Raw genomic sequence first — 17385 nt, 5'->3', positions numbered from 1 at the left:
CGCCCCCCGCGCCCCCCGCCCGCCCGCCCGCCGCAGCGCGCGCGCCGCCGCCCCGGGGTCCTGCCGGGCGGGGTCCGAGCGCGCGCGCGCGCGCCGCCGTCGGGGCGTCCGCGGCCGCCGTCCCGCCCGCCCAGCCCTCGCCCGGCCGCCGAGCCCGCGGGGCGTGCAGCTCGCGGCCCCCGGCCCCGATCGAGCGTGCGGGGCGGGCCCCCGGCCGCCGGCGCGACGTCCGCCCGGCGAGCCTCGGGGCGGCGCGGGGAAGCGGAACTCCGCCGGGCCGCGCGGGCCACATTGTTTGCGCCCCCTTCCGCCGCCGCCTTTCTTCGCGCCCGGCCCGGGCCGCGCGGCCGCCCCCTGCCTCCGCCGGGCCGTGCCGCCGCTCTTTGTGCCGCTCCCCCGGGGACCCCCGCCCCGCCCCTGCCCGCCGGCCGCGCGGAGCGTCCCGCAGGCCGCTGATGCCGCCCGGACCGCAGTGCCCCGCCAGAGGTGAGTGCCCGGCTGCCTGCGGCGGGGGGCGCGCGCGGGGGTGGCCCGTCCCGCTCCCGTGGCCGCCGCCGCCGCCGCGTCCACTCCCCACCCCCCACCGCCTGGGGCGCCCCATCGTTGTCGGGTTCGAATTCTCCCGGGAGCCACTGTCAGAAGCCGGCCGGGAGGGAGGGAGGGAGGGACCGCCTGCAGCCCCACAGGGCTTGTCGGGCCCCCAGCTCCGGTTGGTGGAGCTCTGGGTGGGTAGGGGGTCGGAGGCCCCCCCGGGAGGGGAAGAGCATCGGTGTGGGCCGGAGCCTCTGCAGGTGCCCTGGCCTGCTTGCTCCTGACCCCTGCCTTGGTCCGGCCCGGAAGCCCCAGTGGACCCCTGAGTTCTGCCGGAGACCCAGGTCCAGGGCCTGAACCTGTCACTCTCAGAGATCTCTGACCCTTGGGTGGGGACATGGGCAGGGCTTGGGTCTTGGGTGGAGGTGACACCAGGCCATAGCCGTGCCTCCACCTCCTGCCACCTGGCTCGGCCCATTCTCCCAGGTTCCTCAGGGCCGGGGCCAGGTGTCAGGAAGGGGTGTGTCCAGCCACCAGAGCCTGGGAGCTTAACTGGGGCTCCCTTGTCGGCCTGCGGGGACCTGAGGCTCAGCAGGGCAGAGAGGGGGACAGCTGCCCCTGGCCTCTGGTGGAACGATGAGGCGGACAGTGCTTGCCCCCAGCTCAGAGGCCGGGGCTGCTGCTGGTGGGGGGAAGCCCTGGGTGCACCCTCGCCCACTAAGGACGCAGGCCCAGCCCCAGGGGGCCTTGTGGGGTGAGCACGTGCTCCCCTGAGGAGGGCGAGAGGGGGCTTCCGGCCCAGCCCTGAGATTTCCCCCTGGTGCTTGGGGCTGGGTGCCCCCTGCAGGGGATGAGTTCGTTCTGAGGGGTGGGGGGTCAGCCCCCACCCGGGCCTCCCCACACCTCCAGCGGCTCTGTCTGTGCAGGAGCCTGGGAGCCCCCTCCCCATTGACAGCGCCTTGGCATGGGAACTCTGGGGGAGCGGGAACACCTGAGGGGCCCGGGCCCTGGGGGTCCCAGCAGAGGAGGGAGGGTGTGGGGGGGGCCACCTTTGCTTTAGGGTTCTGCCAGTTGCTGGGACACACAGAGGAGACCTGGCCAGGTCCTGGAGCCGGAGCCTGCCCAGAGAGGCCTGGGGGGGTTTTGAGGGGCAGGCCAGGGCCCCCGCCTGTGTGGAGAGGACGGCTTCGGGATGTGGTTTCTGTTCGGTGACCTCGGGGCCGCCCTGGCTCTCAGAAGTGGCCGCTCTTCCCTCTGCGTTGCACCAGGAGCCTCCTGCCTCCGCCGAGGCCGAGCCACGCGTGGTGCCCCCGAGCCCGAGAGGGAGAGGGGCCCGGTTCAGTGCCCCCGCCCCGGAGTGGAGCCGGCAGAGCCTGGGGCGGGTGGCGGGTGCAGCTCTGTGCCATGCCTCTTGAGGACTTTCGGAACCCTGACACGTGTCCCCAAAGGGCAGAGGCGTTGAGTCTGGGGAAGAGGCCACAGAGCGGTGTCCCCACGGGTCTATGCCGTGGCAGAAGTGGCCCGGGAGCCTGGGCCCGAGTGGGGGTCAGGTGGGGTCCGCGGAGGCGGTTCTGGGGTCACTGTGCGAAAGTTACGGGTGTGCTAGTTTTCCCAACTTAGAAAGCAACAACCAGCACCAAAGCCAAGCAGAAAAACTTAGAAAACAGCAGAAATCCCCCAAGCTTTCCTGGGGGGCCGCAGGCCTCGTCCGCCGGCCACTGCTGATGCTGCGTTTGAGCGTTTTCCCAGGGGGCCTCGCGCTCCGGGAGACTTTGCCTCAGAAAGCTGCAGAGGGCCGCGGGCACCTCGGGCCAGGCCTGTGCGGTGCCGCCCCTCTGTCCCTGGGGTCATCCCTGTGTGTCCCAAGAGCAGCCAAGAGAGGAGCTGGCCGACGCGGGTGCCAGGCCCGGCCACGCCACGTCGGCCAGAGTGGATGGACGATGGACAGGTCCCTGACCCCCGGAGCCAGGGTCCTTTATGTAATGGGGATGCTGGCACAACCCGTTTGCTCTCCTCACCCCTCACGAGGAGGGGGTGCAGGGAGGGCCCCAGTCATGGGCAGAGGTGGGGGGGTCCCTACCCAGAGAGCCCCCTCCAGCCGGAGGGTCTGGGCTACTTTGGCCAGTGCCCTGCCCAGCTCGCCTGCCTTCCCCTCCCCGTCACCCTGCGATTGGCTGGCCCAGGCCCGGGGCTGGCCCTGGGGAGACGGCCGCTGGTTGGTGTCCGGCCTGACCCCACCCATCAGCCTTCCGGCCTCGCAGCATCCGAGCTGAGTGCCCAGTGGCCTCCTGCCTCCTGGCTTGGGCGAGGCCAGCGCAGCCCTCCCTTGGACACAGACGCCTCCTGAGCCTGAGGCTCAGACAAGGATCCGGGCACCTCCACGGCCCCACCCTGCCAGCCTGGTCTTCCCAGCCTGTCCCAAGGCTGAGGGGCCGACTGTGGGGGCGGCCGCCTCCTCCTCCACAGGTGTGCCTCACCTGAGTGTGCGGGTGAGGGAGGCGGCGGCCAGCCTCTGCCTGGCCTTCCCTGGGCCCGAGACCCCGTAGCCGCACGGGAGCTAACCCAGGCAGGGTCCCACGGGCAGGTGCGTGCGGGACCTGCACCCTGGCTGCCAGGCTTTGGCTTCCGGCCTTGGTGCAAGGGAAGCGGGCATCGCTGCCGCCCTCCGGCCTCACGGCTCGGGCTGCAGTGAGGTCACAGGGTGGGGTCCACCCCAAGACGCTGGCCTGGCTGCCGCGAGCCCTCTGGGTATTTCTCAGTTCCCTCTGCCCTCATCGGGGACAGGATGGGTGGAGGAGAGGGCCGCCCCCCACGCCCAGCAGGGAGCACTCCCTCCTCCCTCCTCCCTCCCCTCTCGGTCCCTTCATCCAAGGGCTGGAAATAGAATCCGCTAACTAATGATTAAAGTCAAATTCAGACCTAAAAATAAAGAGCTGGGGAAGGAGAAGCGGTGTGCTCCCTGCGTGGCTGGGGTGAGGCCGCCCGGCCTGAGGCTCAGGGGGGTGCCACCATTTGGGGGTGTGCCTCGATTGGGCACCAGGCGGCTTGCACCGCCCGCTGGGCGTAGCCTGCACCCGTCCATCAGGCGGATTGGCAGAGAGGCGCCCACTTCCCCCTCCCAGGGAAACTGAGGCCCAGGGTTTGTCCAGCACAGCACAGCCTGCCCTTGGGCCACCTCGGTTTCTCTTCCTGGTTTTGAGGTGCAGTGAGGACAGCTCTGCACCCCCTCCGACCGCAGCTTCCCGCCGCCGCCCTCCCCTTCCGGGTCTGTGAGCGAGCAGAAGAGAGGCCGCCGCGCCCCCATGCTCCTGCGCTCTGCTGGCCCTGCGGTCGGTTGCTGGGGTGGAAACCTGGGTGTGCTGTGACCCACCACGCTGCCTGCCTGGCAGCCCGGGATCTGCCCGGCCGCGGGCGCCTGTGCCTGTCCATGCTGCAGGAACACAGGAGGTTGGGACCAGCTCCCCCGCTGGCCAGTGGTGTCACTTGGCGGGGCGGGGGCTTGTGGTTCCAGCTTCCTGGCAGGGCTGGTGGGAGCTCAGAAGCTGGGGAGCCACGAGGGCCAGAGCAACCTGGAGGACTTCCTGGCAGGGGAGGGGCCCATGCAAATAAGGGAGCAGGGTGGGAACAGAGCTCCTTGTGTGGCGCTCCTCTGGTTGCTGTGTGGCCCTGGGCCAGCTCCAGGCCTCTCTGTGCAAGGCCAGGGGGTCTGCACGGAGCCCGAAGTGGGCGCCAGTGGCTCTGTGCTGCTCGGAGCAGAGGCCAGGGGCAGGCCCCCATCCGTGCCTGCCGGTCATCAGGTACCCCCTGTGCTGCCCAAGGAAACGTGGGAGGAGAGGCCTGCGGAGCCCAGCTCCCTGCACTGCGTTTCCTGGGACCCTCCGGGGCCGCGCCGGGTGGGGGCAGCTGCCCTGGTTCCTGTGCTGCTGGGGGAGGGCGTTGCTAAGCCCCCCTGTCCCGCCAGCGGCACTGCGCCACCTCCAGGCCGCCAGCTCTGCCGGTCCCAGTTCTGAAATGAGGAGGCCAGGAATCTGGGGGCCTCTGGGCCACAGTCTCCTGTGGCTGGGAGACTTCGGGGTGAGGGCCAGGGACGCTGCAGGACTTGGAAAATGTCTTGGGAGGTCAGGGCCCAGTGGCTTTTATGCAAATGTAGGCAAATGAGGATGCAAAGGCCACAGCCTGTGCTGCTGGGGTGGGGGCCGCCGAGGCCTGGGTGAGGGCCCTTGGGAGGCCCACAGTCCCCGTTGCCCGCGCCTGTAGGTAATTAGGTTCCTGAGCGGTAATTAGAAACCTTTCTGGGCCAGTTGGCTGCCGCGGTGGGGGGCGGTGGGGGGAGGAGGCGGCTCCCCATCGGCCGCCTCTGCCCAAACCGCTAGACAGGGTTCCGGTCCCACTGAGTCACTAGGGCAGGGGAAAAGACGTCGCGCTGCTGTAATCCGGTTTTTAGCGTTTTTCAGCCATTTTCCCCTGGGGCCAGGGGTGCTGAAGGCCGAGGGTCCCAGAGTGGGGTTGGCAACGGGCGCTGGAGCCAAAGCGGGTGTCTTCCCGTCCTGCCTGCGGACGCCCAGGGAGGTGATGGCGTCGCCACGGGTCCTGTGTGCGATTCCACTGCTGCCCAACCTTGAGATGCCTGGGCCTGGGCCGCTGGGGTCCGCGGGACTCCACGGCTGCTCCGCCTGCCTCGTGCGTGCGGCCCGGGGTGTCAGGTGACCTGCGCAGAAACATCTCACTGCCGCCCAACCAGCCCGGCTGCTGGGCTCCGCCACAGGTGCGCTGCCCTTCCCCAGGGCGTGCCGGGATCCCACACTTCATTCTGTTGTGGCTGTCCCGTGGGCTGGAGGACACTTGCAGCCAGGCCTAGCGCCTCTGTGGGGCGCCGGCACCCCCGCCCCTTCTTCCTGGAAGCCCCCCCGGGCTGCCCTGCTCTCTGCTCGGTCTGTCACAGCACTGAGCGGACTGGCGACAGGCGGGAGGCCGGGTCCTCGCTCTGGTTCTGTTGGGTGCCCTCCCGGCTCACCACGCGTGATGCTGGGCGCACGGGGCGGCTCCCTAGCACTGCCCAGAGTCTGGGAAGGCTGGGCCCTTCCTGTTGCTGACCCCGCCCCCTCCAGAGTCCAGCTGGGTCCGGTGGCTGCCATAGCGTCTCTAGGGGCTGCGGCTCTGCGTCCCCCGGTCCCTGTACACTTCCCCTTTTAGTGGGTATTTTTAGCTGGGTGTAAACACTTGGCAAAGGCTCCCACGCCCCTTGAAGCAGTGGCGTTTGGGTGAGGGGGGCAGGGAGAGGGCAGCCTGGGAGTTCCTGGCCCCAATTCCTCCCTCGTCCTCCCCTGCCCGGCGGTCTGGGCTCCCGAGAAAGGCCTGCCTGGGGCTGTGGCCACTGACCTCAGCGCCTGGGCACAATGCCCAGCCTGCTCCCGGGACCCCGGCACAAGGGCTGCTGGGAGCAGAGTTTGGGGCAGGAAGTCAGTGAAGAGCTCACCCCGCCACATCCCAGGGCCCTGTCCCTGAGCCGCGTGGGGGTGGGGAGGCAGCTGCTGTCCCAGTGGGGTTAAATATAGCCTGTCCCTTACGGGACCCTGGTGTGGCGCGGCCGGCCCGCCCGCCTCCCTGTTTGTTCATTCATTCGTTCAGTGTCTGCAGGCGCTGGGGCTGCAGCTGTGATGAGCTCCCTGCGCCCCAGCTGAGCCAGGGAACCAGGGAGGCCTCCCATGAGCCAGCTTTTAAAATGTGGCTGGTTTGCTACTGGAGGGAGGTAATGGATACATGTGGTTTAAAAAAAGACGAAACAGGAAATAGTGCAGTTAAGAAGCAAATGTCCCTTAAACTTCACCCCTCTCTGCTGCCACTTCCTGTAGCAAGCCCGGTGTCGGACATGGCTGGTGGGGCCCGCGGCGGGGGAGGTGGCCACCTGCCACTCCAGCACCCCACAGGGGCAGAGGTTTGAGTCCCGGCCGCCCCACTTCCCATCCAGCTCTCTGCTATGGCCTGGGAAAGCAGTAGAAGGTGGCCCAAGTGCTTGGGCTCCTGCACCCGCATGGGAGACCCGGAAGAAGCTCCTGGCTCCTGGCTTCAGATTGGTGCAGCTCTGGCCGTTGCGGCCATCTTGGAGGTGAACCAGTGGATGGAAGTCCTCTCTCTGTCTCTGCCTTTCAAATGGATAAATAAATCTTTAAAAAAAAAAAAAAAAAAAGCTGGTAGCAGCAGGGGACTTCAAAAAGTTCATAGAAAAAGGAAATAAAAGTAAGCTTATTAAAAAAACTGTGGTTTTTAGGATTTGGTTGCACCAATATAAACTTATCTTGAATGTTTTTCCACAGCTGCTTTGAAGTAGCATCGTGTGAGCTGCATCTAGCCTTTTTATTTATTTATTTGTATTTGTGTGTTTGAAAGGTAGCGCAACAAAGAGAAAGAGACAGAGATCTTCCATCCCCTAGTTCGCTCTCCAGATGCCCACAATGGCGACAACCAGGCCAGGCAGAAGCTGGGAGCCTGGAACCCCACCCAGGTCTGCCTCGTGGGTGCAGGGGCCCAGGCAGGTGGGCGGGGCCCTCGTCTGCCTCGTCAGGTGGGAAGCAGGGTTCCCGGTCTCCAGGGCGTTAGCATCGCAGGAGCCGGCCTGCCTGTGTCTGCAGTGGCCTGCTGGGATCCGTGGTGACTATCCAGGACTCCCTGCCTCCTGGAGAGGCACGGATGGTGAGGCCTTCTGGGAAGTGGCCCCCTGCTTGCACCTGGCCTCCCCGTGCCCTCCGGCTGCTTGCATGTCTCGGAGATGAGTCTGCCGGTGCCTTGTGGGTGCTCTGGGCAGCATCGCCCTGCCATGTTGTGCAGCGAAGAAAAGCCCGCCTGTGCAGGACGGGTGCGACATTTGAATATATTTGATGTACAGCTAGTGGGATCCAGCGAAGGGTGTGCGTATTTATTTATTTCCATTTTACTTGAAAGGCAAGAGGGAGGCCGGCGCCGTGGCTCACTAGGCTAATCCTCCGCCTTGCGGCGCCGGCACACCCGGTCGGGGCGACGGATTCTGTCCCGGTTGCCCCTCTTCCAGGCCAGCTCTCTGCTGTGGCCCGGGAGAGCAGTGCAGGATGGCCCAGGTGCTTGGGCCCTGCACCCCATGGGAGACCAGGAGGAGGCACCTGGCTCCTGCCTTCAGATCGGCACAGCGCGCCGCCCGTAGTGACCACTTGGAGGGTGAACCAACATTAGGAAAACCTTTTTCTCTAACTCTGCCTGTCCAAAAAAAAAAAAAAAAAAGGCAAGAGGGAGAGAGATCGTCCATCCACAGGGTCCCCGGATTCCTCCAACAACTGGGGTTCGAGCAGGCTGACACAAGAACCCCAGCTGGATCTCCCCTCGTGGTGGCAGGAGCCCGAGCACTTGGGCCGTCACCTGCTGCGTGTGCATCAGCAGGAACTGGGTCAGAAGTGAGTCAGAACTCAAACCCCAGCTCTCAGGCAGGGACGCAGGTGTCCAAGCAGGGTCGTGTCTCTCTCTCTCTCTCTTTTTTTTTTTTTTTTTTGAAAGAGTTACAGAGAGACAGGTAGAGAGAGAAAGAGATCTTCCATCTGTTGGTTCACTCCCCGCAAATGGCTGCAACAGCCAGGGCTGAGCCAGGGTGCAGTCAGGAGCCAGCAGCTTCTTTGGGGTCTCCCACGTGGGCCATCTTCCACTCCTTTCCCAGGCCATCAGCAAGGAGCTGGATCAAAAATGGAGCAGCCAGGACTTGAACCGGCACCCACACGGGATGCTGGCCCTGCAGGGCGTGGCTTTACCCGCTGTGCCACAGTGCCAGCCCCATCTCAGCTGTTGTGCCAAATGCCCGCCCCTGCGTGTGTATTTTCCTGGTGCTTTGTTTCGCTGCAGTGTGACTGTTAACCCATCCGTCGTGTGCCACCGTCACAGCTCTGGACACCGGCCGTAATTCCACACCAGTGCCCTCCCCCTGTGGTCCTGTTTTCCCTCAATCAAGGATCCACTTTAGGATCACTCATTGAGCCTCGTTTGCATATTTCTTTAGTATCCGATTTAACCTAGAACAGTCTAGAACGTTCTCCCACCTCTGGGCGGGGGGTGGTGGTGGTGGTAACGTTTAGTGATGTTGGAGTCTGGAGTCGGTTGCTTGTGGTCCCCTCGGACTGTGGCTTCCTGGCTGGGGCGGGTTGGACAGAAGGAGCAGTGCACGGCCGGTGCCACACAGCGGGGGCCCGGCTCGGCCCCTGGCTGTTACTGCTGAGCCCCGCTGCCTGGCGCAGGCGGCCGCCGGTCTCCCTGCTGTGAAGCCTGGGACTGTGTGCCACCATCGTCCTTCAGTGGCTCCTGTTGCCTTTGGCTGTCCACACCCCGGGCAGCAGCTGGAGCTGTGCAGGCCACCTGCCCTCCCGGGAGCAGTCTTGTACCCCAAGGTTGGGGGGAAGGGGTGGGCCCCGGGAGGTCACGTGACAGAACTCAGCGCCCAGGGAGGAGGCCTGGGTCTGCAGCCTCCCACCTGGCAGGGGAGGGGCTTCCCCTCTGGGCATCCTCCTAGAGCCTGCCGTCTCCGGAGTCATCACCGGCCGGCGATGGAGGGGTGGCCTGGGCCGGGGCCACGCGGGCCTCTCCTGTAAGCTGGGAGTAACGACAGCCCCCGCCACAGCCGGCAGGGTGCTGCGGATCCGCACGTGCCAAGGACCGGGCCTGGCACAGACCCCGCGCCCGGCACCCGGGCCTGCCATTATTTCTGTTATCATCATCCAGGCCGTGGGGAGGCGGCGGTGGCAGCTGTGGGCCGGAAGCAGTGTTTGCAAACTGACAGCTGGGGGTGACTGGCAGCTTGCAGCCTGCACGCTTCCCGGTGGCGGTGCACTTGGGGAAGGGTGGGGGAGGGGCGAGCTGGCAGGGCCCCCGCTCAGAAGGGCCTTCTGGCCGCACCCCACCCCCGTTCAAGTGGGAGCCCCAGTATAAGGTGGAGTGAGGAGCTCACAGCTCTCCCGTACCGTGCAGGGCCCTCCTGTGCTGGGGGCTCAGTCGTCCTCCTCGGGCCTTCTTGTCCCTGTCGAGGGGTTGGGGTGGACGGGCTGGCCTCGGGACCGAGGGGCCAGGAGTGCTCGGGGGAAGGGAGCCCTTCTGTGGCCGGGCGCTGAAGGGTTAATCCACCAGGCACTCCACAGCCTGCGGCAGGGGTCCCGGCCCCCCTTGCTGGTGCAGGACCTGGGACTCACAAAGGGGGTGTCACTGGCCCCCACACGCCCTAGGAGGAGGAGCCGGGTCGGAAGCTCCCCTCTGCCTGTCCGTGACCCTGGGGCTGAGGCTGGACGTGGCCGTGTCCCGGGCTCCCGCTGGCTCCCAAGGCCGTGTGCTGTCCTGCTCGGGCCCCAGCCCTGGCTGCTCACATCAGCACTGTCCCACGTGACGGGGGAGGCTGTCCCAGCAGCAGCAGCGGCCAGGGCTCCGGCCGAGCCTCGATCCCTGGGCGCCGCGAGGCCTCCATCTCGCCTGCCTCAGGGCCGGTTTCTCTGTGTTCGCTGCGGCATGGTCTCCCTGCTGTGCCTAGCCCGCTGCTGGCCGCGCCCCTCCGCCCATCTCGGGGACGCTGTCTCCCGGCGCAGACCCACCTCTGCCTGCGGGAGCAGAGGCTGGGCACGCGTGTCGGTGAAAGACCCGCGTGGGCTGAGGGCCTGCATGACCTGGGCTTCACGGCTCCTTCCCTGCCTCGGAGCCGCGCGGGCCGGGTGTGCTGGCCGGCGGCGGCTCCACTGCCGCTGCCCCACAGAGGCCGGCCTAAGGTCGGCAGCCCCCTTGATCCCCGGGTTCCCCGGCTGCTGGCCGGGCGGGAAGAGCCGGCCCCAGGTCCCCAGAGTGGGAGCGTCAGCCTGTGTCATCTGCACGCAGGGACGGGCCCAAGTCTCAGGGGCTGGGTGGGGGCCGTCTGCGCACGGCCCCGCTCCATCGTCCCTTCTCCCCGCAGCTCTGATGGTACCAGGCGACAGGCCGGCCTTGCTGACTCGGGGACACCAGCTCTCCTGAGACCATGTCGGCGATACAGGTAGCGGGAGGCAGGGGCCCCGCATGGGCTGTCCGTCAGGGCTTAGGGCGGCGGAAGGGGCACCTCATCCCTGCTTGCAGAGGCTGTGACCTGGATGGAGGGCGTGTGGGTGAGAGGGTCCCGGCCGCCGCCCCCCTGCAGGCCGCCTGGCCCTCGGGCACGGAGTGCATCGCCAAGTACAGCTTCCACGGCACCGCCGAGCAGGACCTACCCTTCTGCAAAGGAGACGTGCTCACCACCGTGGCCGTCACCAAGGTAGACGGGGACCCCCCGCCCCGGGCTGCCCCTGGGTCTCAGCCCCCCGTGGGGCCGGCAGAGCCTGAGAGGCTGTGGGCCGCCCTCTCCCCAGGACCCCAACTGGTACAAAGCGAAGAACAAGGTGGGCCGTGAGGGCATCATCCCCGCCAACTACGTCCAGAAGCGAGAGGGCGTGAAGGCGGGCACCAAGCTCAGCCTCATGCCGTGAGTACCCTGGGAGGGAGGAGGCGCCGGGCTCCGCCCCCTCGGGCCACCGTGACCCCCAGGCCTCCCCCCACCAGCTGGTTCCACGGCAAGATCACGCGGGAGCAGGCCGAGCGGCTCCTGTACCCGCCGGAGACGGGCCTGTTCCTGGTGCGGGAGAGCACCAACTACCCCGGGGACTACACGCTGTGCGTGAGCTGCGACGGCAAGGTGGAGCACTACCGCATCATGTACCACGCCAGCAAGCTCAGCATCGACGAGGAGGTGTACTTCGAGAACCTCATGCAGCTGGTGGAGGTGAGCCGGCCGGCGGGCGCCCACACACAGGCCGCCTTGGGGCGTGGGCGCAGGAGTCCGGGGGCCCTGCTGCTCTCACGCCTGACCCCGCGGGGCAGCCACGGTGGGGGCGGGGGAGACAGGTGCAGAGTAGTGAGCAGTCCAGGGCCCGGCGGACGGACCCAGAGACCGGGGTCTCACAGGCACTCACAGAGCGGCGGCCCCCGGGGCGGCCCAGGCTCCTGCACCTGCCCGGGCAGTGCCCACGCAGCCCCACAGCCGCAGGCAGCCGCCCTGCCCCTACTCCCTGGCATGGTGTGGCCTGACCAGGGAGGGGAGGGTCTCTGAGCGCACCTGGCTGGAGCTTAGTGTCCGGACTCAGCCAGGGTTCAGGATACCGGTGAGGCCCGGAATGGTAGCAACCGCCAGGTGTGGAGCGGTCCGGGGAACAGGCCACGTGTCAGGGGCTGGGCTTGCCAGAAATGGGGCGCCCTCCCCCGTCACAGCCAAGCCGGGCTGGGCGGGACCGGCCTCTGGCGCCCTCTGGTGGCGAGCGCTGGGCGTTGCGTGAGCGCCCTGGCCTGCCCTCCCCAGCACTACACCTCGGACGCCGATGGACTCTGCACGCGCCTCATCAAACCAAAGGTCATGGAGGGCACGGTGGCCGCCCAGGACGAGTTCTACCGCAGTAAGTGCCCCCAGCCCGTGGCCGTCCCGGAGGCTCGGGACCCACAGGCCCGCCTCCAGCCCTCACGCCCTCCCCGCAGGTGGCTGGGCGCTCAACATGAAAGAGCTGAAACTGTTGCAGACCATCGGGAAGGGGGAGTTCTGAGGTGAGGGGAGGGGCTGGGGCGGGGGGGAGGGGCTGGGGGCGGGGCCGGAGGCGGGGGGCGGGGCCGGGGACCAGGGACCAGGGCGTCAGCGCCTCTGCTCTCCGCAGACGTGATGCTGGGCGATTACCGGGGCAACAAAGTGGCCGTGAAGTGCATCAAGAGCGACGCCAGGGCCCAGGCCTTCCTGGCTGAAGCCTCGGTCATGACGTGAGTCCGGCGGCCGGGCGGGCGGGCGGGCGGGCGGGGGCGGGGCGGGGCAGACTCTGACGCCCCCGCCCCCTCCGCCGCAGGCAACTGCGGCACAGTAACCTGGTGCAGCTTCTGGGCGTGATCGTGGAGGAGAAGGGCGGGCTCTACATCGTCACCGAGTACATGGCCAAGGTGGGCCCCCCACACACACCCTGACCTGGGACCAGTGGCCGCCCCATCCCAGCCTCCCTGTGCCCCTCCGCGGAGTGGGGACCATGAGCGAGCAGTGGGAGGTGCAGGGCGTGGTCCTGGGGGCGGGGCTGACCCCGGGTCCTGAGTGTCCGCTGCCCGCAGGGGAGCCTGGTGGACTACCTGCGGTCGCGCGGCCGCTCGGTGCTGGGCGGCGACTGCCTCCTCAAGTTCTGCGGCCGCCCCCGGGGGCGGGGGGCTCAGGGGAGCAGGACCCCAGCCCGCCCCGGTGCCCCTGAGCCCCGCCCGTGCTGCCCGCAGAGACGTGTGCGAGGCCATGGAGTACCTGGAAGGCAACAACTTTGTGCACCGAGACCTGGCCGCCCGCAACGTGCTGGTGTCCGAGGACAACATGGCCAAGGTCAGCGACTTCGGCCTCACCAAGGAGGCCTCCAGCACCCAGGACACGGGCAAGCTGCCGGTCAAGTGGACGGCCCCCGAGGCCCTGCGGGAGAAGGTGGGGCGGCAGGGCGGCGCGCAGGCACGCGGGCCCCACCCACACCCACACCTATACCTTCGAGCTTGGCATCAGTGCCCATTCTCCTTCCTGTGCCAAAGGGATGGGACGTTAGGAAATATTAACTTACTTCTAAAAAAAAAATTATTTGAAAGGCAGCATTAGAGGGGAGAAGGGGGGAGGGGGAGGGGGAGGGGGAGGGGGGAGGGAGAACAATCTTCCATCTGCTGGTTCACTCCCCAGATAGCTGCAACATCTGGGGCTGGGCCAGGCTGAAGCCAGGAGTCCAGAGCTTCTTCTGGGTGTCCCACATGGGTGCAGGGGCCCAAGCACTTAGGTGACCTTTCGCTGCTTTCCCAAGCACATTAGCAGGGAGATGGTGGGAAGTGGAACAGCCAGGTCTCGAACTGGGATGCCCGAACTGCAGGTGGAGGCTTAACCTGCTATGCCACAACGCTGGTCACCCTCCCCCTCCCCTTTTTAATATTTATTTATTTATTTACTTGAAAGGCAGAGTTGTATGAAGACAGGAGAGGCAGAGAGAGTGAGAGAGAGGTTTCCCATCTGCTGGGTCATCCCCCAATTGATCACAACGGCCGGAGCTGCGTCAATCCGAAGCCAGGAGCCAGGAGCTTCTTCCGGGTCTCCCTCGCAGGTGCAGGGGCCCAAGGACTTGGGCCGTCTTTTACTACTTTCCCAGGCCACAGCAGAGAGCTGGATGAGAAGTGGAGCAGCCGGGACATGAACAGGCGCCCATATGGGATGCTGGCCCTGCAGACGTTGGCTTTACCCACTATGCCACAGCGCCAGCCCCACTGGTCTCTTTTTAAAAAAAATATTTATTTATTTATTTAAAAGGCAGAGAGAGAAAGATAAACAGATCACCCATTTACTGGTTCATTCCCCAAATGTTCACAATAACCTGGGCTGGGCCAGGCTAAAAGTGAGAGACAGGAACTCAACTCAGGTCTCTGGGGGTGGCACTGTTGCTATGTTCCTGCTTGTAATGCCACCATCCCCTATCAGAGAGCTGGTACAAATACCAGTTGTTCTGCTTCTGCTCCAGCTCCCTGCTAATGTACTTGGGAAGGCAGAAGCAGATGGCTCACATGCTTGGGCCCCTTCCAGGTATGTGTTAAGACCTGGATGGAATTCTTGGCTTCTGGGATTATCCTGGCCCAGACCTGGCTGTTGTGGCCATTTGGGGAGTGACCCAGCAAATAAAAGACTGGTCTCTCCCTCTCTCTCTCTGGCTTTCATTTTTTTAAGATTTATTTTATTGGCCAGCGCTGTGGCTCACTTGGTTAATCCTCCGCTTGTGGCGCCAACATCCAATATGGGCGCCGGTTCTAGTCCCAGCTGCTCCTCTTCCAGTCCAGCTCTCTGCTGTGGCCCGGGAGTACAGTGGAGGATGGCCCAAGTGCTTGGGCCCTGCATGCGCATGGAAGACCGGGAAGAAGCACCTGGCTCCTGGCTTCGGATCAGTGCAGTTCTGGCTGTAGCAGCCATTTGGCAGATGAACCAACGGAAGGAAGACCTTTCTCTCTGTCTCTCTCTCTCTCACTGTCTGTAACTCTACCTGTCAAAAAAAAAAAAAAAAAGGATTTATTTTATTTACTTGAAAGGCATAGTTACAGAAGAGAAGCAGCAGAGACAGAAACCTTCCATCCACTGGTTCACTCCCCGAATGGCCACAACCACTGGGGCTGAACCAGGCTGAAACGAGTAACCAGGTGCATCATCTGGGTCTTCACATGGTGGAGGGGCCAAAGCACTCGGGCCGTCCTCCACTCCCTCCCAGCACATTCGCAGGGAGCTGGGTCAGAAGTGGAGCAGCCAGGACTCCAACTCCACCCTTATGGGATGCTGGAGTTTCAAGTAGCAGTTTAACCCGTTATGCCACAATGCCGGCCCCCTCTGCCTTTCAAACAATTTTTTTTTAATCCAAGTCTCCCACATAAATGTAAAGACACAAGTAGTTGAGACATCACCTGCTGCCTCCCAAGGTGCAATCAGTGGGAAGCTGAATCAGGAACAGAGCTGGGGGTCACACCCAAGCACTGGGACATGGGATGCAGATGTCCCAAGCAGCGTCTTCAGTGATGGGCCAAATGCCTGGCCCAGGACATTTTAAACTGTCAGTGTGTCAGACAAGGGATCACAGAGATGTGGGGCCAGGCGCCTCCTCTCCTCTGAGGACCCAGCCAATCCACTCCAGAATCTCAACAGCCCGCGTGCACTTCAGCTCAGACCTGGCCCACCATGGCCGAGTCTCGGTGGACTCTGGGCACATCTGACAGCTCCCGAGGAGGGAGGTGACGCGGGGGCAGGGCCGGGAAGCTCGCGCTTGTCTTGAACAGCTTATTTCCTTCCCCGTAACATCTGCAGTGAGAGAACCACGCTGTGTTCTGTGAGGCTCTGCCAGCTCCCTTTCCATCAGAACAATAAAGGCCCTGTCAGCAAGCAGCAGGGAGAGCAGAGCCCTAGAGCGTCTGATTAAGGAGAAAGAGCAACTCGGCCCTACTTACAGGAGTTGTGCCGGCGCCGGAAACTCTTGGACTGGCTCAGGGATTCCACGTGCCTGTCCACGTAGCTCCTGGAGCAGTGCTGCTGGGGCGAGACAGTGGCGTCCTGGCTCCTCATGTCTGTCCTTCTGGGGATGGTCTGGGGGGCACTGCTGGAAGAGGTCGGCTTCTTGACCAGCTTGCCTGTGCCGTTCTGGTTGATGCCCACTTGGTACCCCACACCAGAGGGACCTAATTCTGGCTGATGAAGGTCTCCAGAATTCTGGCTCTCTCCAAGACCTGGTATCTCCAGAATTTTTAATTCTGTAATGTCACCTGCCCTGAAATAAACAAGAGGATCCAAGTCTCAGAATTCTACTCGTGGTAAGAAACAAAAGAAAAGGCCCCACTGGTCAGGACTGCTGTGCAGCGGGTTCTGACGCACTAGGAGAGGAGACAGGGCTCAGCTAGGAACACTCAGCCGGCACGGCACTGGTCTCTCAAGAGACACTGGCAGAGCCGGCACTGTGGCACAGCGGGTAAAGCTGCCACCTGCAGTGCCAGCATCCCATATGGGCGCCGTTTCGAGTCCTGGCTGCTCCTCTTCTGATCCAGCTCTCTGCTGTGGCCTGGGAAAGCAATAGAAGATAGCCCAAGTGCTTGGGCCCCTGCTCCTGCGTGGGAGACCTGAAGAAGCTCCTGGCTTCGGATCAGCCCAGCTCCAGCCATTTGTTGTAGCCATTTGGGGAGTGAACCAGTGGATGGAAGATTTCTGTCTCTGCCTTGGCCTCTCTGTAAATCTGCCTTTAAATAAATAAATCTTAAAAAAAAAAAAAGAGAGAGAGAGAGAGAGGGAGGGGCACTGGCTTGTCCCAGTAACATTCATTCCCTTGCTCACCAACAGGCATACAGAGAGCACTCACGGCTACGTGGTGAGCCCTGGGCTAGGAACAGGCTACTGAGATGAAAACCACTGTGCACCCACAAGGCGCTTGCTCACAGTCGGGTCAGGGGAGAAGACTCAACACATCAATCAAAAGCAGAACGGGCTATGGCAGAGTGTGCTCAGGGACCACAGAACCAGAAGTAAAACACTGAAGTCAGCTGGGGAGGTGGAGGCAACACGTGAGCTCAGTCTGGGCGGGGGTGAGGGGATGGAGCTGGCCAAGCAGACAACGGGGGAGAAAGGTTTCTCAGGCAGAGACTGCAAACATGGCCATGGGAGGAACTGTGACCGTGACCGTGTCACTCAAAGGGAGGACGCATGGCTCTCAGGAATGAGGCTGCAGGGACAACCAGGGACCAGACAGGATCTCGCTGGGTTTCTCCTCCCACTGGCTATAGTGAGACAGAGAAACTAGAGGCAGAGGCACTAAGGAGACCAAGCAAGAAAGAGGAGATGAACCAGGTGAGCGACAAGGAGACGGGAGAACGGGCAACGCGGCATTTTCACAGGATTCAGCAACCACCTAAACGTGAGGATTAAAGAGGACGAGTCTACTATGACTCCGAAATTCTAACTTGGGTGAAAGGCAGACCTTTGGAAGGAGAAATCTACAGTTAAGCATGATGAGTTCAGCTCAGAAAACTGAAGTCCAGCTACCCTGCGTATTTCCAGGTGGAAGTGACCAGGGACAGAGCGTCTCGAGCTCCGACAGGGGTTGTGCTGAGCCCTTGCTGACGCACAAGGAGGCACCCACAAGACTGTCCAGGAACACAGACAGAGGAAGGAACCCACGACGGAACAGGAAGTCACCAATCTTAACAGGTGGTCTGGGGCTGGTGTTATGGCATAGTGGGTAAAGCCACCGCCCACAGCGCTAGCCTCCCATGTGGGTGCTAGTTCACGTCCCAGCTCCAATCCAG

At 64.0% G+C, this 17385-nt stretch overlaps 1 protein-coding gene and 1 pseudogene across 7 annotated transcripts in view; one reads left to right on the top strand and one right to left on the bottom strand.

Moving 5' to 3' along the window:
• The first annotated feature begins 3246 nt into the window (after positions 1-3246).
• Positions 3247-13454, top strand: LOC149123226 (tyrosine-protein kinase CSK-like; annotated as a pseudogene).
• Positions 4655-17385, bottom strand: part of LOC149123225 (enhancer of mRNA-decapping protein 3-like) — a 28375-nt gene continuing 15644 nt past the window's right edge. For 4 of the 7 annotated variants that reach the window (XM_089310878.1, XM_089310881.1, XM_089310880.1 and 1 more), the window contains 2 exons: positions 15544-15860; positions 4655-5239 (listed from right to left, as the gene is read on the bottom strand). In XM_089310878.1, coding sequence (XP_089167004.1) covers positions 4812-5239; positions 15544-15860 — 745 coding nt within the window. In that variant the 3' untranslated portion in view covers positions 4655-4811. Of the gene's footprint in view, positions 5240-13492; positions 15398-15543; positions 15861-17385 lie in introns of those variants that run through there. The other 3 variants (XM_089310884.1, XM_089310885.1, XM_089310883.1) reach the window with 3 other exon arrangements.

The sequence above is a fragment of the Oryctolagus cuniculus genome, chromosome 12 (assembly GCF_051225735.1).
Source record: "Oryctolagus cuniculus isolate XC-2025 breed Fujian yellow rabbit chromosome 12, ASM5122573v1, whole genome shotgun sequence".
Lineage (NCBI taxonomy): Eukaryota > Metazoa > Chordata > Mammalia > Lagomorpha > Leporidae > Oryctolagus > Oryctolagus cuniculus.
This window is presented reverse-complemented; position numbering and strand designations above follow the sequence as displayed.